Source organism: Corythoichthys intestinalis, chromosome 9 (assembly GCF_030265065.1).
Source record: "Corythoichthys intestinalis isolate RoL2023-P3 chromosome 9, ASM3026506v1, whole genome shotgun sequence".
Classification (NCBI taxonomy): Eukaryota; Metazoa; Chordata; class Actinopteri; order Syngnathiformes; family Syngnathidae; genus Corythoichthys; species Corythoichthys intestinalis.
Genome location: NC_080403.1, coordinates 8,248,981 through 8,271,981, shown reverse-complemented (window position 1 = coordinate 8,271,981; position 23,001 = coordinate 8,248,981). Strand labels below are relative to the sequence as shown.

Here is a 23,001-nt window from a genome sequence, read left to right as displayed (position 1 = left end):
TGGAGACTCGGGGACGTCATTGGCCTTCGCCGCGGGGCGGCCTGACAGCGGACCGTGCAGATGGCTTCGTCGAGCCGTCGTTTGTCTTCACACCGACGCGGGGTCCAGGCTCGACAGAAGTGGAGCCTATGCGACTCGGTGGCGGTCGTCTTTCTGCAGCGGAGCGACAGAGACGGATGACAACGGGCTTGTGTCTGTACTGCGGCTTGCCGGGGCACCATGTCGCCGCCTGTGACGCGATCCCTTCAGGTCGCCTCGGATCTTCGGCCGCTGGGGCTCCCCTCGCCCGAGGGGGAACGAGATTCGGGCATGACCGCAGTCCATCGAACGAGTTGCCTCGCGACAAATTAAATGAACCAATACACCCTCGAGGTGATTTGAGACTGCAACTGCCGGGAGAGGTGTCATGTAGTGGGATTAATTTTAAATTTACTGCTTTAATTGATTCGGGGGTGGATGACTGCTTTAGAGACCGAAGTGTTGTTGACGCTCTTAAATGTCCGTTGATAAAACTAGCTCGGCCTAAAAAGGTTTTAAATCTCGATGGGCGACCCCTGGCGGACGTGAGATTTATTACGCCTCCGCTCAAAACAAAGCTGTCCGGTAATCATTTTGAGATCCGTAGTTTTTTAGTGATACCGTGCAAATCTGCTCCAGTTGTACTGGGGCTCTCCTGGTTAAAAGTGCATAACCCTAATATTGATTGGGCCAAGACGCAAGTAGTGACGTGGAGTACATTTTGTTATGCGCACTGCTTACGTTCTGCATGTTTACTTCCTGGTCAAACGCAGACGGCCATCAAGCCGGTTAATTTGGAGAATGTTCCAGCCGAATATCATGACCTCCAGCACGTTTTTAGCGAAAAGCGTGCCAAGACCCTGCCACCGCACCGTCTGTACGACTGTGCAATTGAATTATTGCCTACCTAGCTCTAGATTATACCAGGTCTCTAAACCGGAGCAAGAGGCAATGAGGGAATACATCTCCTCTTCCTTGGCTGCTGGCCTTATTCGCTCGTCATCTTCTCCTTTGGGGGCAGGGTTTTTCTTCGTCGGCAAAAAAGATGGGGGTCTTAGGCCGTGTATCGACTATCAGGGTCTCAACGAGATCACTATCAAAAATAAATATCCGCTGCCGTTGTTGGATTCGGCTTTTGCTCCGTTGAAATCAGCCACAGTATTCACCAAATTAGACTTGCGCAGCGCTTACCACTTAGTCAGGATTCGTGAGGGAGACGAGTGGAAAACCGCTTTCAAAACCCCGCTCGGGCATTTCGAGTACCTTGTCATGCCTTTCGGCCTAACTAACGCACCTGCTGTTTTTCAGAGCCTCATAAATGATGTATTGCGTGACATGCTAAATGTGTTCTGTTTTGTTTATTTAGATGACATTCTGATATTTTCTAGAAGCCTGCAGGAAGATCACCAACATGTCTGCATGGTTCTGCAAAGACTACTAGAAAATAGATTGTTTGTCAAGGCTGAAAAGTGTGAGTTCCACCAAGGGTCAATCCAGTTTCTTGGTTTTATTGTGGAAAAAGGGCAGCTACGACCTGACCCAGCTAAAATTAAGGCAGTAGCAGAATGGCCGACTCCCACTTCATGTAAGTAATTACAAAGATTCCTTGGGTTTGCCAATTTTTACAGGCGTTTTATCCGAAATTATAGTATGAGGGCTGAGCCCCTAACCAGGCTGACCTCTAACAAACGCCCCTTTGTGTGGTCTCCAGCGGCAGAGGCCGCATTCGTAAGTCTTAAACGGTCATTCACGAGCTCTCCCGTCCTTGTCCATGCTGACCCAGATCTTCCTTTTGTGATCGAGGTTGACGCGTCGAGTTCCGGAGTGGGGGCAATCCTGTCCCAGAGGTCTTCAGTCGACCAGAAACAGCACCCCTGTGCCTTCTACTCTCGCCGCCTCACCCCTGCTGAGGCGAATTACGATGTGGGCAACAGGGAGCTGCTCGCTATAGTCCAGGCTTTGCAGGAATGGAGGCACTGGTTGGAGGGCACAGAGGTACCATTCCAAATACTTACCGACCACAAGAACTTGCAATACCTTCGGGCCGCCAAGCACCTCAACTCACGCTAGGCCCGTTGGGCGTTACTCCTGACGCGTTTCAACTACGTGATCACTTACCTTCCAGGTTCGAGAAACGGGAAGCCCAATGCACTTTCAAGGCTCCATGAGCCAGCGGAGGAGGAGCCTTCGGAGGAGCCTGTTGTTCCTGGAAACCTGATAGTTGGCGCGCTACGCTGGGAGATCGAACGGCTTGTGGAAGAGGCCCTGCAAGGCGTTAGGGTGCCTGGAGGCTGTCCTGCTGGCAGGCTATTTGTTCCAGTTGCTCAGCGTGCAGCAGTGCTTAAGTGGAGTCACACTTCAAAGTTCGCCTGCCACCCGGGTGTGTCCCGCACGTTCTTCCTACTTTCCCAAAAGTTTTGGTGGCCAGGTATGCGAAAGGATGTCATGGACTATGTTTCTGCTTGTTCCGTCTGCGCTCGGGGCAAGGCAGTCCACCGTGCTCCAGCAGGACTCTTGCGTCCCTTGCCTGTTCCATCTCGCCCTTGGTCCCATGTTGCACTTGACTTCATCACTGGCCTTCCACGCTCCAGGGGTCATTCCGTCATCTTGACAGTGGTGGACAGATTCTCTAAGATGGTACACTTCGTCGCTCTCCCCAAGTTGCCTTCGGCTCTGGAAACCGCTGACCTGCTGGTAACGCACGTATTTCGGACTCATGGCATCCCGTGTGACCTCGTCTCCGACAGGGGCCCCCAGTTTGTCTCCCGGGTTTGGGCTTCTGCAAGGCCTTGGGGGCCACGTCAAGTTTGTCTTCTGGTTACCACCCTCAGTCCAACGGGCAGACGGAACGGGTCAACCAGGAGCTGGAGGCCGCCCTCCGTTGCGCCTGTCACCTGCACCCAGCTTCCTGGTCTTCACACCTCCCTTGGGTGGAGTACGCTCACAACATCCTCGTTTGCTCAGCCACCGGGAGGTCACCATTCATGACCGCATATGGGTTCCAGCTGCCGCTATTCCCTTCTAAGGAGGCCGAGGTCGTTGTGCCATCTGTCCAGGTGCACCTGCGGAGAGCCCATAGGGTCTGGAGAGACACTAGGGCGGCACTTGTCCGCACGGCAGCCCGCAACCGTCTGATTGCTGATCGCCATAGGAGACCCGCTCCAGCTTATCGTCCGGGCCAGATGGTCTGGCTGTCGGCGCGGGATTTATGCCTTGCTGGGACTTCTAAGAAGCTAGGCCCTAGATTCGTGGGCCCTTTCGCGGTGGACTCTGTGGTGAACCCTGTCGCAGTCAGGCTGAAGCTTCCCAGCTCGATGAAGATTCACCCAGTTTTCCACGTCTCGCTGCTCAAGCCTGTCTCCACCTGTCCCCTGAACCCTCCGCCAGTGCCTCCTCCTGCTCCTCGCATAGTCGACGGTGGACCAGTGTACACGGTGCGTGTCATTCTCAATTCCAGGAGGAGGGGTAGGGGGGTGCAGTACCTGGTCGACTGGGAAGGTTACGGCCCTGAGGAACGTTCCTGGGTACCCCGCTCCTGGATTTCCACTCCCTCCATCCGTTGAAACCAGGTGGTCCGCCAGGGGGCGTCCGTTGAGGGGGGGGGTTCTGTCATGTTTATGTGCCTTCTCGGTTCTTTTCTTTCCTTTCCAGCACATTATGCAGCTGGATGGGCGGGGCTGTGCTACACACCTGTGGCACATTTGGAGCACTCATTATTTAAAGACAGCTGTCACAGTGTACGAGTGTCGGACTATTACATTCTACTTGCTTGCTTACCGCTGTGTGCGTCTTCTGGAGATCTCTTGCCTGTTACGGTTGTATCTTTTTGTTATCACATTGCTGTTAGTATTTTTCGTTGGACTTTGCTGTTATTTGATTCAGCTTTTTCTGGCCGTTGTTGCCTTCCTCTTATTTCTCTCGCCGACTAGGTTCGTGCCCTTTTTGCGTTGCATTTTTCTCTCGCGTGTTTTGGCGTGCTCCCTTTGTTCTCGTTTTTGTCATAAATACTTCTAATTTCAAAGTCTGTGTTTGGATCCATATTGTATCATAACACTTTCTTCACCCCATCTGGGGCATTACAGTATTTTGGATCGGACTTTTTGGTGAAAGTAAGCAGTGGACGGCCGTCTTGGACGGAACGGCAAGTTTGAATGAAATTGCGCCGAAAGGCGGGGAGAGCGCCGCCGCGCTAATATCAACAATGCGTTCAATAGCAGATGGGCAGGCGTACTTATTATTATATCTGCTACCAGGCTGTTTCGGCGGACGAATATACGCAATCACGGCTGACAAAACCATGATAAATGCGCTCTTTTTATCCAAGTTTCGCGAGCTCGGGGACACTCGAAAAATGACTCTTATACTTCTTCTTGCTGAGCTAATTGGTACCTCAATGTGCGTTTGTGTGGAAATGTAGTTCACGAACAACAACAACAACAAAATATTCACCTTCTCACCGAAACTAGTAAATCTCTTAACATGGCAACTCAAAATTCCCCCAACTCCTTAAAATGGATCCATTACAAGGGCGTAGGTTTGGTCTCAATATTGGAAGGGAAGATATAACAGCATAACCTCCATGTACACTTTTTGCTAGGGACTGACATTACCGTAATAAGACCCAACAGATTGGGTGAACAGGGGTCAGAGCTACATTTCTCACTATCAATTTGAACCTAATTAATTGATAGGCTAAATGGTCAATGCAAAAATAAATCTGTATTGACGTACCAACTTTCACACTGCAAATTTAGAACGTTTTAATGCGATGATTTTTCTGAAATCTATTCAAATAATTTTCTCCATCTTGTTTTGAGTGTTTAAGACTAGTTAACAGATTAAAGGGTCAGATTATTAAATTTACTTTAGGTAAATATTACCATTTGTTCTTATTAAGCCCATACATCTAAGGTTGGCCATTTTTCACCAAAATCAGGGGGGGGAAATGCTTTCAAATAATGTTTTGAACAATATCACTTGTTGAATTAAGAACATTCCTTACGAAAAAAGTTTTTTTTTTTGCTTAAAATAACTGTTAAAAATATAGCTACCGTTTCTGAAAATAATCTTGTTTCAAGAAATCTGAGTAAAATTTACTTAAAGCACTGGCAGATAATTTCACTTATTTCTAGTAGATTGAAAACAAGGGAATTTAGTCAACTGCCAATCAAACGTGTGTTTGAGGGGCGGAAAAAATGGTGTCAGTGTAAGTCTGAACATAAGGAAAGTAATTCACTTAATAATGGTAGGGTCAATTCTATCCTTACAAAATATGGGCAGACAATTTAAATGACCTCTATAACTGAACTCTTTATATAATGCAAAAAGGTTGTTTAAAATTTGGTGGGGACAATTTGAGCATCCTGAAAAGTTCCTAGTGTTATGTCCCTAACATCCCTATGCAAAACTACGCCATTGGTCCATTAACAGAAGTACTATTATTGTTGTGTTAATGTAGTACATATTAGGGCCAAATAAAAGGAAAAAGAAGGACTACGAAATATAAGTCATACTATTGCTACGAGAAAAAACAGTCGTATTATTACGTTGGGTAATGTAACTGTAATCAGCTACGCATTTTACGTACATGAACCGTAGCTGAGAGCTATGACATTAGCCTGGCTCATGAAATATTTCAAATAGATCTTTGTTATGGTTCTTTTTGGGAAACAAAATGTGGGAAAAAAAAAAAAAAAAAGTCATGATATGACGCAATTTTGCCGTGGCACGACATGGTGAGGCAGTCCGACTCCGATGCAGCCCACCACCGGAGCTTCAAAAAAATCCTAGGGGAAACACTGCTTCACTTTCTGAGGTGTTTAACAATACAATAACGTGAGTAGTATTGGCTTAACTCTATGCAACACAAACAGAAATGGACTGTTCAAACAGCAGGCGAAGGTGAATTGACTTGGATGTTGCGTAAAGGCCTTAGGGCACACATTTTAATTGAAATAGAATTGCTTGTTTGTTTTGACTTTGTTCAAGCAAAAATAACTTCAAGTCATTAGTGACAGTTTGGGGTATGACTAAGTATTAGGTTAATTGTCTAAGAAAGGATGAAACAGCCACCAGGAGGGATTATCCCGCTGGCTGTTGCAATGGAGATAATCCCGGTACACGGCATGGTGCGCACTTTAATGTTCTCCACAAGAAGCTTCTTTAATTTAACATTCTCTCTTTCTGCCTGGTGCCTACTGGGTTTGAATAGCCACTGACATTTTTGTTTCTTAAAATCACCCAGGGTTGCAACCACAGTATGTGTGATAGAAAAAAATATAATACTTTTACGTCATCATCAAAACACACCCTTTGAAGACAAACAAACAAACAACTTTCAATACTCACAACGGCCACGGATAAAGATGCTCAACATAATGGCTTGTTTATACAATAATTTAGTATGCGTAGCCCCACAAAATGGGTAAATCTTTACTTGAATGCTTATCATAAGACTGTCAGGACTTTTCTGAGTTTTGAGGGTTAAGCTCAATTAAACTGGTTCATAACAGCATTAACGCAACCTTCCTTTGACGCAGCTAATTTTTTTTAACACGCGATAAATTTTGGCCCTTCCCGCACCCCGTAGTTTGAAATTCAAGACGCCGCAGCGTGCTCCCATTACCACCAGCTTTGTGAGAGAGTATCATCCTGTTGACTTGATCCTGGTAAAACTTAATTTGGGGTTTTAATGGCCAAAATGGGGCACGTTGAGGCAGCGTGACGAGCGTGAACCCGCCTGGCCACTTGGCGCGACCGTTGTTTTCAAGCATGTTTGGATGAAAATAGAGTGATGATGATGATACCAGCGCTTTGGGCAGCTGTCATGTCCACCCGTGATGCACTATAAGCAGTCAAAAGCACACGGAGGCTCACGGCCTTGTCAGGCGGAATGTAACTTAGCCCAAAATGTGGCACTCTTATCATTTACTGCTTTTTATAGACGCTGAAGAGGAGAGGGCCAACCTCCCACAAGCCACAATCATGATCAACTTTGAAAATCAAATGTGAAAAAGTGCCAGGTAAAAGGTGGTCACACGAGATACTGATTTTCTAAAAAACAATATCATAAAATGTATTACAAAAGTATAGTTTTCAGTGATTGCTTGTGTTTTCCAGTGAAGGCAATAATGTGCTGATACACATTATCATTTGTTTTTTATTTTATTCTCAAATAATGAATATCTTTGTTATACATTGACAACACAATTGACAATTTACAGACATATGCTGTAATGGACAATTAAAAATCGTAATCAACAATCATTGAACTATGCAAACTGAATCATGAAGCAAATACTTTTTCAACTTCTTCAAACAGCTTTGTGAAGATCTAAATTACAGTACATTGACGGTTAAGACGGCACAAATGGTTTACATGTGTCATATATTCAATACAACAGCCATAGGACAACATCAATTCTCATCAACAGTGTTCACTAAGGCACCCCTTTACTGTCATAAATGACCGGCTGACCGAGATACGTTTGGGGAAGGCTATAGCTCGATGATGAGTGGTTGAAGCTGTCTTGCCGGTACACCTGAATACCCAAATCCCCCTTTGTCTGGTTAACACTCATCTGCCTGGACAGGTGAGGACCAAAATGTTCCTCTTGAATGTCAAAGCTGCTGTCGCTGTATAGCCGTTGACGCATTTCTCGTTTTCCAGATGAGCTCCTGGTGGGATACCTATGCCCCATCCTGTACCACCCTGTCTCTTTAAAGACAAACCAAATGTTTCCTGCCCAAACGATGACATTGACAAACCCAAAAACCTGAAATGAGAAAATAAAATAGAATGCCATGTCAGTCAATTAAATGATCCTTTTAAAGTACATTCACTATATAGTGCATAAGCTTCCCATCGGTTATTATATGTCATGTACAGTATAGAGGATGGATTTACGGCAGCAAAACGCAACAACCTAACCTAGATTGGCTGCAACATGGCAAGGGATTCCTGTTATTTTTTTTTTTTTTAACTCAACAGCAAACCTTTCCCTCAGTAGAAGCAGCCAATGAGGGAGCCAATAGACACATTGCTTTAAAAGACATTTTTCCTAATAGGTGAAGCTTGGTTGTTGGCCATGGTATGATGTACCGAAGTTACAGTGCTGCAGAAGTGCACTTAGGTTACTTTTTCGTACTACTGGACTTTTTACTTTTTAGCTTATGGTATTTATTTATTTATTTGAAAATCTTTGCTAGCCTATCTTGCAAAAAATAATCATTTATTCATGCACCGATTTAACCTTGTTGCAATTTGAAGCCTTTATGTTTGATCACTGTAGCATGTACAGATTTTCATTTTGGTATGCAATAGACATTGGTTGTAGACTTCACATACTGTATGTTCACATACTTTTTGTTAAAGCTGTGTGTAGTTTCTTAGCCTCTGTTTTTTTGTTTTTCTGATTCAAATGCAGCAGTGGTATGATAACACAGCTTGATTCCCCATTGCAAAGTGCTTACAGTATCTGAAAGGGGGAAGGGATGTTGTGCGCATGAATATTTTAATGGCAGTTGCAGTACCATTTTAGGCCACCAATATTACAAATGGCTCCTTTAAGATATAGTTAAATTTGTCACGTTACGGCTGGTGCTTAGAGTTCAAGCTTCAGTTTTGCTTGCTTATTTATAACTTTATTCGGATCATTGTTACATTTTATATACTGTATATATTTCAAAAACTCAGTCTAACTTAACCAAAAAGGTTGCTTTCATTTAATTAAACACATTATATTCTTAACATTTTTAAAAATAACAACATTTTAAGAATTTTTTGTGCCTTTTTGTTTTTTGTGCCAAAAATGAACTGAACTGAGCACTTCCAGAAACTGTTCTGAACCAATTTTGTGTACCTACAAAATACAGTTTTCAGACTCAAGACCAAAAAGTTTAACCTTAGTTTAATTTAATCATATACAAATAGATTGTGATTGGAAGATTTTTTTTGGTCACTAGCACATAATGGTTCAACCCCCCCAAAAAATGTTGAGGCCATAATCAAGGATACTGTACAGTGGGGCAAATAAGTATTGAGTCAACCACTACTGTCATTGTGGAAGTTCTCCCACTTGAAAAGATTAGAGAAGCCTGTAATTGTCAACATGGGTAAACCTCAACCACGAGAGACAGAATGTGGGGAAAAAAACAGAAAATCACATTGTTTGATTTTTAAAGAATTTATTTGCAAATCGTGGTGGAAAATAAGTATTTGGTCAATACCAAAAGTTAATCTCAATACTTTATTATGTACCCTTTATTGGCAAAAACAGAGGTCAAACGTTTTCTGTAACTCTTCACAAGCTTTTCACACACTGTTGCTGGTATTGTGGCCCATTCCTCCATGCAGATCTCCTCTAGAGCAGTGATGTTTTGGGGCTGTCGTTGGGCAACACGGATTTTCAGTTCCCTCCACAGATTTTCTATGGGGTTGAGATTTGGAGATTGGCTAGGCCACTCCAGGACCTTGAAATGCTTCCTACGAAGCCACTCCTTTGTTTCCCTGGCTGTGTGTTTGGGATCATTGTCATGCTGAAAGACCCAGTCACGTCTCATCTTGAATGCCCTTGCTGATGGAAGGAGATTTTCACTCAAAATCTCTCGATGCATGGCCCCAGTCATTCTTTCCTTTACACAGATCAGTCGTCCTGGTCCTTATGCAGAAAAACAGCCCCAAAGCATGATGTTTCCACCACCATGCTTCACAGTGGGTATGGTGTTCTTCGGATGCAATTCAGTATTCTTTCTCCTCCAAACACGAGAACCTGTGTTTCTACCAAAAAGTTCTATTTTGGTTTCATCTGACCATAACACATTCTCCCAGTCCTCTTTTGGATCATCCAAATGCTCTCTAGCGAACCGCAGACGGGCCTGGACGTGTACTGGCTTCAGCAGGGGGACACGTCTGGCAGTGCAGGATTTAAGTCCCTGGCGGCGCATTGTGCTACTGATAGTAGCCTTTGTTACTGCGGTCCCAGCTCTCTGTAGGTCATTCACTAGGTCTCCCCGTGTGATTCTGGGATTTTTGCTCACCGTTCTCGTTATCATTTTGACGCCACGGGGTGAGATCTTGCATGGAGCCCCAGATCGAGGGAGATTATCAGTGGTCTTGTATGTTTTCCATTTTCTATCAATTGCTCGCACACTTGGTTTCTTTACACCAAGCGTTTTACCTATTGCAGATTCAGTCTTCCCAGCCTGGTGCAGGTCTACAATTTTGTCTCTGGTGTCCTTCGACAGCTCTTTGGTCTTGGCCATAGAGGAGTTTTGAAGTGTGACTGACTGAGGTTGTGGACAGGTGTCTTTTATACTGATAATGAGTTAAAACAGGTGCCATTAATACAGGTAACGAGTGGAGCTTCGTCAGACCTTGTTAGACCTTGTTAGAAGAAGTTAGACCTCTTTGACAGCCAGAAATCTTGCTTGTTTGTAGGTGACCAAAGACATATTTTCCACTCTAATTTGAAAATAAATTCTTTAAAAATTAAACAATGTGATTTTCTGTTTTTTTTCCACATTCTGTCTCTCATGGTTGAGGTTTACCCATGTTGACAATACAGGCCTCTCTAATCTTTTCAAGTAGGAGAACTTGCACAATTGGTGGTTGACTAAATACTTATTTGTCCCACTGTATGTATTCCCAAACAGAGGCATAACCAACGTACACAGACACACAAACGAAATATCTCTATTTGTGAAGTGGTTATCACAGCCGCCTCACGGTTCCAATATCAAAGGTTCGATCCCAGGCTCCGCCTTCCTATGTGGAGGGATTTGCATGTTCTCTCCGTGCCTGTGTGGATCTTCTCCAGAAGCAACCCAAAACATGTAGGGGAGACTGGGGCAATGCGACATTTTTTACATTTGCTCTCCTCCAAGCAAGCTAAAACAACAAACCAGTAAAGTCCACATATTTCCCACTAATTTAAGATGTTTCCTAGCAATGGAAATGATCAGAATGTACTCAGGATGAATAGTATTGAAAATATAACCAGTTATAAAAAAGTGGTTTGTGTCTTACTTTACCCCAATTAAAGTGCAAGCTGAAACAGACTAAAAGGAAGGAACCTTTTTCCATCTAAATATCAAATATCATATTAGCAAATGATGTGAATGTTAGAATCCCAACAGATAGATTGGTAATAAGGCAATTCAGAATGAATGTCAGAGTTGTAACAGCATCCACAAAGCTAACTACAATTATCTTTTTGTTAATTTTCTTCATCGGGTTGGTCTGTTTTTTTCAACTTTGCGATTTCTCAACCAATTTCTGACTGGGACCATGTGGCACATGAGTCAGCTGACCAGGTTTATCCAGGTAAACCATGTGCAGTGGACTGATTAGTATCAGTTAATGAATTGTCTGAAGCGAATAATTCATCTGCAGGTGGATAATCTGCATGGGTGGGCCATCCAGATCTTCTGCAGTGGCAGGCTGCAGCTCAGGGATTGGCCTGTCTGACACCATAAATGGTGCAAATGCTTAATCAGAGAAATTTCATTCGATCTAAATCCAGATGTGATTTTGTGTCGTGTCACTGCTGGCATGAAGGACTGAAGTGAGACATCTCACTTTGGCCCACATCATTTGCCTCACTTTACCCTATCAACACAATCGGTAAAAAACAACCTCACAAAGAATCACAGGCTAATCCTAAAATAGCATCATCACATGGTTTTATATGTTGTTAGTTCATCAACATGTGTAATAACATATTGTCAAGCTAAATCAATTTGCTTTGGCACAACAGCTGATAAAGTTGACAGAAAGTAAATTTACTTTTACATGCAAAAAATCGATTTTTTTGGACAAAAAAACATGTTTACCACTGTAGGAGGAGGATCTGTTCCTCATGGACAAGGCAACTTGGTAGGGGCTTGAAAACACGATGGTTGCATGATCACAAATGTGCTCCCTCACTTAGATACAGGGGGTGTCTTACATTACCCCAGTCTACCTTAAAGTAGACTGATAGGACACTCCAAATTCTCCATGGAGATAAAATGTTGTTTGTCTGTGTGTGCCCTGCGATTGACTGGCAACCAGTTCAGGGTGTATCCTGCCTCCTGCCCATAATTAGCTGGGATAGGCTCCAGCACCCCCTCGATACTCGTGAGGATAAGTGGTACAGTAGATGAATGAAAGGTGTATTCTATTCATGTACTACCCCTCCTCCATAAATGTGTGTGCCTTCTGGAAATTGTTTAAGTGAATATTTCTGCTCACCACAGATGTGTTGAGCCGAGCCCAGTGAGGTTCCTGGGCAGCTGTGCATTTGTTCTCCTGAGCAGAGCAGGCTGGGATGAGAAGCAGTACCTTTGTAGGCTTTGTAGCAGTCTTGATATCAGAAAGTGCTTTGGCCCAACAACAACTGCTGAGGAACCACATGAGGGAGAAGATCACTGTCACCACAAAGTCCTGAACAGAAAGAAAGAAAAAAGTGAAAAATCTTACATGAGTTAATTGTAACAGTTTTTCTCGCTAAATTAGAGTCACTGACCACAAGTGGGCCCCTGTTGTTCTTCAAATATTTGTTCTGGTAGAAGACGTAGACCACAGTTGCCAGCAGGGAGTAGAGGAACGTGATCACACCCACAGTAACAAAAAACTGAGCAGCGGAGGAAAAATCGCCATCCAGGAAGAGGATCTCCTCTCTCTTGGTTTCACATAGCGGAGCTTTGAAATGCACTTGTTGTAATCTGAGAGAGAAAATGGTAATGTACTCAGTTTATTATTATCATTATTATTATGTTTTTTTTTTTACCGAAACCCAGGGGTTCGGTGAGTAGGTCTAAGGCGAGGGTCGGCAACCCGTGTTTTAAGAGCCGCATGCGGCTCTTTCACGCTCCCTTTTTTTGCTCCCCGGAGCATTTTGAAAAATGTTTGAAAACCTGAAAGGGAAAAAGAGAAAAAATAACTGAGGAGAACAGACGATTCAACGTTTCTTGGATCGAATCATTTGCATTCCTTTCCAGTGCAGAAGGATTGCTTGTTTACTCTGTAAAGAGTAATGTGGAAAGACATTTCCAGGGAAGGACTGCTACATTTGCAGCCGATTACTCAGTTGGAAGTGAGAGAAAAAGTGCAACAGCATTACATCTGAAGAACTTAGAGAAGCGCAAAAATAGAATAAAGAAGTGGATTGCATTGTCAAACTCCACTATTGCTGCAGGTTTTGTTGCTGCCCGGGAGATAATAAAGCGTGGAAAGCCGTTCACAGATGGTGAGTACATGAAGGAGACATTTATCAACTAGGTCTGTCAAAATTATCGCGTTAACGCGCGGTAATTAATTTTTTAAATTAATCAAGTTCAAATATTTGACGCAATTAACGCACATGTCCCGCTCAGACAGTATTCTGCCTTTTGGTAAGTTTTACAGCAAGGCTTTTTGTGCTGTCTAACAGCGAACTCTTGTGGTCGCTTTGCGACATGTTTTATTGTTGTCTTGCCAGTTCAATATGGCTGCACGACGTCTCGGGCTGACGCCTACGTTGTAATGTTGTGCTTATATGATCCTTGGACAAGATTTGTATGGTGTGAAGTATGGTTGTTGTAAATAATGTACATATTATGTTAGTAAGCGAAATGTTATATTTTTTGTATGAGACGCTTTTTGTTTATGTTTAGTGAACCTGTATAGCGTGCTAAGCTAATGTTGTTGCTAATGCAATGCTTGTGTACTTTTTTTTTTGTAGTTTTACGACGGTCTAAAGAGGACAATGGTTTGAGGCCATTTTATTAATAAATCAGATGAAAAAGGAAGAAGTCTGATTATTATGGCGTTGTTCACTAGCTGTCTAGCTTTGGAAAAAGTAGACGCTTCGGAGTGAGGACAGCACAGACAGATTTAAATGACAGTAGAGTGAAATGCCCACTACAGTCCTTATGTACCGTATGTTGAATGTATATACAGTATATCCATCTTGTGTCTTATCTTTCCATTCCAACAATTTATTTTACAGAATATATATCTAATTTAAAGAAAAATATGGCATATTTTATAGATGGTTTGAATTGCGATTAATTGCGATTAATTAATTTTTAAGCTGTAAATAACTCGATTAAAAATTTTAATCGTTTGACAGCCCTATTATCAACATATCAGAACACCTATTTGCAGACTTCAAAAAACAAACCGAGATAATACAGAAAATCAAGGACATGCCCCCATTTGCAGACTTCAAAAACAAAACCGAGATAATACAGAAAATCAAGCCCAGATAAGGCAAGTTATGCAAGTTCCATTTAGTTACTTTTCGAAACCTCACAAATAAAATTACATCAAAAATCGGATTTCTTTATTGCATTTCTTTAATTTCATTAAAGCAATGAATTCATTAATATTGTAATGGAGTTAAACTTGAGGCGGCATCATACAACAGAGTAGTCACGTGGTGCGTTGGATGCACTGCAGAGAAAAAAAACATTAAATCACGAAGGCTCATTATGTATTTTTAGCCAGCTTAGTCATTTTGATAGTAGGCTAATATAGCTGATACATACATACATAGAGCATCTGTTGCCTTCATTAAAAGGCTTATGTAAGGCTTTTAATTTTTTTGTGGCTCCAGACATATTTGTTTTTTGGTCCGAATTGGCTCTTTCAACATTTCGGGTTGCCGACCCCTTAGACTCTAAGGGGTTTGGTAAAGGTTAAGACACACAGGGGCCCTATTTTCGCACGCTGACTAAAGTTCTAGACTAAGTTTCGGATTTGTTTGCCGCCAGTTTACAAGCTGACCATAATTCCATTTCTTTCAACAGCTAGCACTCTATCTAATGCGAGGAGAGACTGGTTTGCTTAGCGGAAGGTTGACCCGCACTTAGTATGATGAAGTATAACAAAAACAAACATCTGCATCATATTTCACACTATAAAAATATAGTATGTGATGCAAGGATGCAACACAAAAATGACATGAAAATAAAAGAATCATTTTCCAACTTGAAATTCAAGAGCAAAAGGCACAATTATTTGTAGTATATTTGAAATTTCAAGTGATTTGAACGGGAATCACTCAGACATTAGCTTAGTATAGCTCAGCTATATAAATTTTGAATTTGAAAAAAATTCCTTTATTATTTAATTCCGAAGGGTTCAGTGTATGCACATCTGAAACTTGTGGGGTTAGGTACGCCTAGCAAGGTTAAGAACCCATGTTCTAGATCAATATATCAATATCAAAATGGATCAAAACATCGATTTTTATCATCGGTATTTTGTTAGAAAGAATTCTTTCATTCATCAACTGAACTACTTATCCTCACCTTGGTCGTGGTGGCGCTGGAGCCTACCCCAGCAAACAACGGGCATGAGGCAGGGTCTACCCTGAACTGGTCGCCAGCCAGTAACAGGTTAACAAGAATTGTTTTCATTAAAATGTCTGTGTAGTGTTTCAGTGACAAAATTATTAAACACATCTTAATTGCTGTATAATATCTATTTCTTTGGGCAAAATGGAACTACTGTAATTTTCGCACTGTAAGGCGCACCTGACTATAAGCCGCCACCCACCAAATTTGAGTCAAAAACCGCATTTGTTCATAGATAAGTCGCACTGGACTATAAGCCGCAGCTGTCATCACTGTATTATGAGATAGTTACACCAAAAGATATCATCTGGTAACACTTCATTTGACAGCGGCGTCATATGACCAAATGAACCATCATGAACCTTTGAAGCGTCATTGCTTCAAGAAGCTATATTTGGCCATCACTGCTCCATTGGGAGAGACAATCAACCTCTGCTGCCACCTGCTGTCCACACTGTTGTCATCAAACATGCGTCCCTGCATGCATTGCAGCGCTACAGATGATAATTATTTCTTCAGTTAATGTTCCATTTGTTTCATTAATTGCTTGTTATGGTATTTGGTAACACTTAATTTGACAGTGGCGCCATAAGACAATCATAATTATGACATAACACTGTCATAAGCAATCGTGAATGCCTATAAGGGATGGAATTTAGTGTTATCTGGCAAATTAGCTCACTTTTGAATGGATGTAAAAGATCTGAACTGGAAATAAACGGAGTTAGTGACATAATTTGCCGCATGACACCTAATGACATCCGTCATAACCAGTCAGTAATGCCCATGATAGTGTCATGTTACAATTATGACGGTCTTATGATACAGCTGTCATATAAAGTGTTACCTATTAACCCAAAAATCAACAAATAAGCCACATTGGACTATAAGCCCCAGGATTCAAAGTGAAAGAAAAAAGTAGCGGCTAATAGTCCGAAATGTACAGTAATTAAATGTGTACCGTAATTTTCGGACCATAAACCGCTGCTTTTTTCCCTAAAGCTATGCTTAGGTTGGTTCGTTTTTTTCGTCTTTTTCAGCCTTCGACACTAAAGCCATCTCTTTAACTGAACATTTTTATGTTCTTCCACATCTTTGCCAGTCAATTTGGCACCAGGCACATCTTCATAATTATGACATGACATTATCATGGGCATTAATGAATGTTTATGACAGATGGGATTAAGTGTCATCTGGCAAATTATGTCACTAACTCCATTTATGTCCAACTCTTTTACATCCGTTCAAAAGGGAGATAATTTGCCGGATGACACGAAATTTACATCTGTCATAAGCATTCATTAATGCCCATGGCAGTGTCATGTCAAAATTATGATAGTCTTATGACAGTATTATGGCGCCAGTGTCAAATAAAGGGTTACCAAATTCCATAACTAGCAATTAATGAAACAACTAGAACAGTAACTGAAGATATAATTAGCACAAAACATGAATTTTGATGTGCTATTTTCATCTGTAGTGCTGCAATACATGCTAGGAGGCATGTTGGGCGACAACAGTGTTGACAGCAGGTGGCAGCATAGGTTGACTGTCTCCCCCAAGACAACAGTGATGGCCAAATTGAAGCTTCTTGAAGCAATGCAGCTTTGCAACCAATTGGTTCAAAGCTTCATGGTGGTTCATTTTGCCATTTGGTGAGGACAGCTGCGGCTTATAGTCCAGTGCGGCTTATCTATGAACAAATGCCATTTTTGTGTCAAATTTGGTGGGTGGCGGCCAGTGTTGTTAATAACGGCGTTACAATATAACGGCGTTACTAACGGCGTTATTTTTTTCAGTAGTGGGTAATCTAATTAATTACTTTTCTCATCTTGGCAACGCCGTTACCGTTACTGAGGACGGAAAGGCATGCGTTACTATGCGTTACTATATTGGTCGAAAAGTCTGAGGGAGACGGACTCACCGAGACGACAGAGCAGAGCAGGAGCGGGGAGGAGGCAAGAAAGTTGTGACGCCGAGCAAACGCGATGCTAGGTAGCTCCAATAATACATGTTGTAGCCGATAGCCGGACAAACTACGCCCGCATGTTATGGTAGATATGGTAGACATGGTAGATATCCCATGTACTGTATATAGATATAACTAGATGCAAAATGACAGCCGCCATCTTAAAGCAGTCGGCTTTTTAGGACGGCTCTGTTGTAGAGAACCTTCCTCGCGAACCTAAGTAACTTTTTATCTAAAATACTTCTAAATCGGCAAAATCTTGACTTGAATCTATCTTTAAATTATGAAACAGTTTTAAAACTTTCATATGTCGAAAGTAGAGAGAAGGGAACTAATGCAATAATGGGAGCAATTTTAACAACTTTTAACAGTTGATTCAGGGTAAAGGGTAAATTAGGGTAAAGAATTGGGCTCGGGCCAATTGTACCAAAAACCTCCACAAAAAACTTCACATAGTGTGGCCAATGTTTTTTTTTTTTTTGAGAAAAAAAAAAAAGTAATTATCACCAATTACTTTGCCAAGTAACTGATTACTCTTACATTCAGGTAATTGAGTTAGTAACGCAATTACTTTTTGGGAGAAGTAATTTGTAACTATAATTAATTACTTTTTTTCAGTAAGATTAACAACACTGGTGGCGGCTAATAGTCAGGTGAGCCATATAGTGCGAAAATTACGGTGCATAATATCAAATTAATCGAAGGCCCTTTAATCTAATCTAATTGCGGCAGACTTTCTTATACTGGTAAATATTGTCTAATTCTTCAAATAATCTATACCATATTGTCTCGTCATGAAATTGTTGCTTTACATACCAAGTTAGTGGCTGGCAGGCAACCATTCAAGGGTGTACTGTGCCTCTCCTCCAAAGAAAGTCTGGATAAACTTGAGTTTACACACAATTCAAGTGATGAAAGCATTATGGAAAACTGATGTTTGGCTTTGGGAGCTAAGCCATTCAGGTTTATCTTTAACAATAATAAAGTCTAATAAAGTCTAAGCGAGGGAACCTTTAAATTCAAGTACTGTAATTCACTTAACTTATTAAAATGGGATGCTGTTGCTTCTCTACAAGCTGGACTGTTTCATACATGTTTGGCTGAGCGAGGAGTCTAATTGAGTCCATTTGGCTCAATGTAACAGTGATTGACAGTGAGACATTCGCTGTCACTGGACCACAAAAAAAACACCAACCTCTGGTTATATTTAATTCTTCCTCACACAAATGAAGTTGCTAAATGGATCAATCTTGTCTAAGTCACTCACTGTGCAGTCATCATCTCTGTGTATCATATAGTTTTTGCATGGGTTGAATCTTTGTTTAGAGATAATTTTTAGAGAGTCGTTTCAGGAAATCTTTCTTCAGATTTGTTCATAATGGGGGTCTTAAAATAGTTTTGTGCTCATCTTCAAGACAATGCATTCCACTTGAAACTAAATGAGCTCACCTCATTTTTAATGTGTAGACAGGAAGCAAGCCAATTTATAGGGCCCTTTGTCTGAGATGTTTCTCTGCATCATTTGACCAAAATGCACTCAAAGCCGGATCAGTCTAGATTCTAACCTTAAGTGGTCCCTTTTGACGCACCAGAATGTTTCCAGTATTGATTTTGTCTCGTGGCGTGCACCCACAGTGCCTTGGGCTTATTGCTCGGAGACTATTTCATTTAGTGGCAGAATACAGAGATCATCTCTTCCTCAGCCACCCTTCCTCAAAAAAAAAAACAAAATCTAATTGAACCCACTCTTTGGGTAAAGAAAGGGAAGTTTTAAGCAATGGGCTGTCATTCATATTGCTTAACTATTTAAAGACAATGGACCTGGACCCATTAATCTTTACACTGATGTACTGCTTCAACTTATGATTAATAATGTAACAACCACAATATTCTTTAAAGCATACAAGTTGTTCTGAAATATAAATAGCCCTGCAAATTATTTAAAGGGGTAATAAAGGGAAAGACAACACATGTAAAAACATTCATTTTACATGCCATTTATCCTCATGAGGGTCACGGGGGTGCTGGAGCCTACCCCAGCTAATTACGATAGGTAGGCGGGAAATTTTTTAAAATTTTAAAATCACCAACCTTGAAAAATGTAGTTTTTAAAACACTGAATTTTTTTTTCGTTGGCACAAAACTGCATGATTCAAAGACCATCATGTATTGCATGTGAAATAGTGGTTGGGGGTATTCATTTTCATGTACTGTTTCACAGGCATAAATACAAACAACAGATATAAGCTGTGTAGGGATTTGTTGATGTGAATATTAATCACGGGTCAACAGTTTGTCTGGCATAATAGTATTGTACCTGAATGGATAGCCGAAATTAATGTTGATGCTCCTGTTACTCTGTCTGCTGTCTCCGCAGTCCACTTTAACCTGGAGTTGCCCATAGTAGCCTCCGCATGTCGCAAATGCACAAATGGCAAAAATCTGAGGAGAAGAATACATAAGAGTCATGTGAGGAGAACACTCACAGCCATGAGTGAAAGGCTAATCAGGACACATGTCTGAGTGAATGTGTATGGCTTATTGCCTAATGTCTTCCCATCAATAAATCACAGGGCTGATTATTAATATTTCTAATTGGTTTGAAAAGAAAAACTGAATAATTTAAAGGTGGGAAGTGCTGCTCACTGTGCACTGGAGGGTGGCCACAGCAGTGCCGGTTGATTCATTTTATATCAAACGTTTCTACTGCTGTGCCATCACAACATTGCTCGTGTGGATAGTATTCAAAGCGCTGAAAATATTTACTCTAAACTGAGAAATTTTATACAGCGTGCAAATCGAAAACAATTATTGTTATAAAGAACTGCATTGTTATAACCGCTTTCATTTTAGTGCACGAAACCTAATTAATTTCTGTAGAAGTTAAAATGAAATAATGCGTTGTTTTTTTAAAAGCAAAGTGGAAGATACTTACCGGGGCAAATATAACCATACACATTTAAAAATCCCAGTGATGTGTGGCCAAAGTCCAGTCGATGTCTGCAGTGTTTGTCATCAGGCAGAGATGTGGATAACAAGGGGAGAGTTCCAGCTGAGGGGAGGGCGCACATGAGGTACACTAACTTCCCAAAGGAGGAGTCAGAAATATATTTTGGCCTTGGTATTTATTGAAACATGAAGCATTCCAAACCAAAAGTAATACAGGTCATTTGAACAAACATTGCTACAAATATGCAGAAATGTATTGTTATTATTTTATTGTTGTAACGGGTGTGGTCTGGATCCAACTGAGGTGGCTAGGGAATGGAAACAGTTTGTATGGACCTTTATTTTCAGACGACAACAGGTAAAAGGACCAGAAGTGTAGTTGGAGGTGGGCGGGGTGAAGCACTGATGGCAAGCAGACAGTTGGGGGCAGGAGGGAGAGTGGTCAGCAACAGAGCGAAATAGTAATAGCAATGCTGAGGTTCCAGGTCAGCGGAGGAAAGCAGGTTAGGTGGTGGGAGTGGGGGTGGAGGGTGGAGGGGGGTGTGTGTCAAAACACGAAGAATTGAAGAGTGGAGTCTGGGGCAGTTTAATCTCCTTTGGCAATACAGACACAAACTATATACGAAGCACTTGGCATGAGTTAGGAGAGCGACTGACGTGTCGTGTGCTACTCATTAGGCAGATGGGATTGAAGACTGAATTAGATGATTTTTGTCCCCATCTTTTGGCCTAATATGATCACGTAACAGGTTACAGTACAGTATAATAATATTTCACAGAGATGATGTTGTGCTGAGAAAAAAAAATATTATTTAAAAAAAACAAAAAAATTCAGACATTGTTAGGGTGACCAAACGTCCTCTTTTGCCCGGACATGTCCACTTTTTACATTCTGTTCTGGGCGTCCGGCAGGGTTTTATAAATTCATGGAAATGTCCAGTTTTTTGACTACCGATTTGCACCGAATAATACGGTACTGTCAGGGCTGTGTGTTCCCAAAGAGCCTGCTCAGTTGATAAAACTTGTGTTCAATACGTGCAGTATATAATCAAATGCTCATGTACCTAAAAGTGCAATCAAGACTGGCTTTATCATGGTGTCAACTGCCAATTCTCATTCACAAACAAATCTTTGTCACGACAGGAACTCACAAGCTACCGGTATATACACTTGCTAAACTTATCTTTCAACAACTGTTTATTTCTGTCGGAGCTTTGTACTGCTGTGATCTGTAAAATTCCGCTTCGTGTAGCATCGTTTCGATGCCGATGATTGTAAACGTTTATAGCAATGTATGATTTTTGCCACGGCTAGCGGTGCTAGCTGTCAGTGAGGTAAGCCGTGCTAGGCATTATGGGATATGTAGTTTTGAAGTGCTGCGTTTGGAAACATGCTGGTTGAATTGTTTGTCTGTTTATTGTTTGTGTGCAATCTAAAACATTGAACGAGAAATATTAATTGAGTAGAAATAACAATTTGTTAATGACAATTGTAGTGGTAGTCTTAAAGTGCCTACAACAGGATAAAAAAAAAGTTTTAAAAAGCATTATTATGTAAATTAGATTCATATTTTGAGACGATTCGACTATATACAGTACAACAATTTGTGCTAAATGGAATATGAAATATTAAAAATGCATTTATTCAGTAAGACATGGAAAAATGACTCCATAATAGTCATAACTGTCCACTTCTTACACTTCCCAAACTATGGTTTTTGCCACCGGAGTTAGTCCGGCTTTTATCATTTCCCTGCCCCGGCTTCGGAGAGCATAAACAAACCAGGAGGTGCGACAGCTGGTCAACATGCTAACCCGAATCGAGTGATGTTTCAAAGTCTATTCTCTGCTTTTGAAGCAAAAAAAAAAATCACCCAAAAATACCCGGATCATGTCACACAGCGGCGAGCAAGTTACAGCTCATCGGACTCGTTCCCCTGCTGCCGGGGAAGCAGCTGGAAAATGACCGCCGGACAAACCAGCAGACGTCGGAGGAGCGCGTAGCTGCCACGTGATCAACACGAATATGGCATAAATTAATGCTTAAAAACACGGCGAAGAGGTAAACAGTGAGAGAGCGGCGTGGAGTTGTTGTGTGCAGCTAACAAGGCAGGACGTCTCTGAGGAGAACTTTTCTACATGTCCGTCCACGATCAAACGTAAGTAAATATTCCTTTATTTAAAGAAAGTTTGTAGTGCTTACTTTGTAATCGCTGTGTTCGGGGCAATTTTTAACACAATTTTGCAATTTCTGATGGGGTGGAAAATTTGACAGAACGGGGGGGGGGACAAGCCGCCGGTCGTCGGCCGAGTGGCATTTTCGCTGGACAAGGAGCATGTCAGCCACAAAATGCAAGCCACCTCTGTACTAAAATGTTTGCCATGATCCTCAGTGTTCGACATGATACAAAACACAATGTTTACTCACTAAGTCTAATGGTCCCACAGTTGTCGCACACTGGTTTTGACCGATATCGGGGTGAACGGTAACTTTCTGAAACCCAAAAAGGCTCACACGCCTCTCCCTGCTGCAGCTACAAAAGCCTGCAGCAATTTGGCTGGCGTGATGCGAAAAATAAACAAATTAATAGTAATACGCAAAATCAGCTGAATCCGCAGTCCATCTGCATGCTATAAAGCAATGCTGTATTGTGAAATGCTGACCCGGGTGACGTCACATTCATATTCGTCCTAAACCCGAGCCGGAAGTCACTCATTTTCATGGCGCGGGATTCAAAAGTGTAA

General features: G+C 41.8%; 1 protein-coding gene across 1 annotated transcript; it reads right to left on the bottom strand.

Annotated features, from left to right (window-relative positions):
* Positions 1 to 7,400: 7,400 nt before the first annotated feature.
* On the bottom strand, positions 7,401 to 20,267 carry synprb (synaptoporin b). Its single transcript, XM_057846489.1, has 6 exons — positions 20,244 to 20,267; positions 19,626 to 19,750; positions 12,525 to 12,723; positions 12,251 to 12,442; positions 7,638 to 7,793; positions 7,401 to 7,586 (listed from the first exon to the last, which is right to left on the bottom strand). The coding sequence occupies exons 1-6, from the start codon at positions 20,265 to 20,267 to the stop codon at positions 7,458 to 7,460; spliced, it is 825 nt and encodes a 274-aa protein (XP_057702472.1). The 3' UTR covers positions 7,401 to 7,457.
* Positions 20,268 to 23,001: the final 2,734 nt, after the last annotated feature.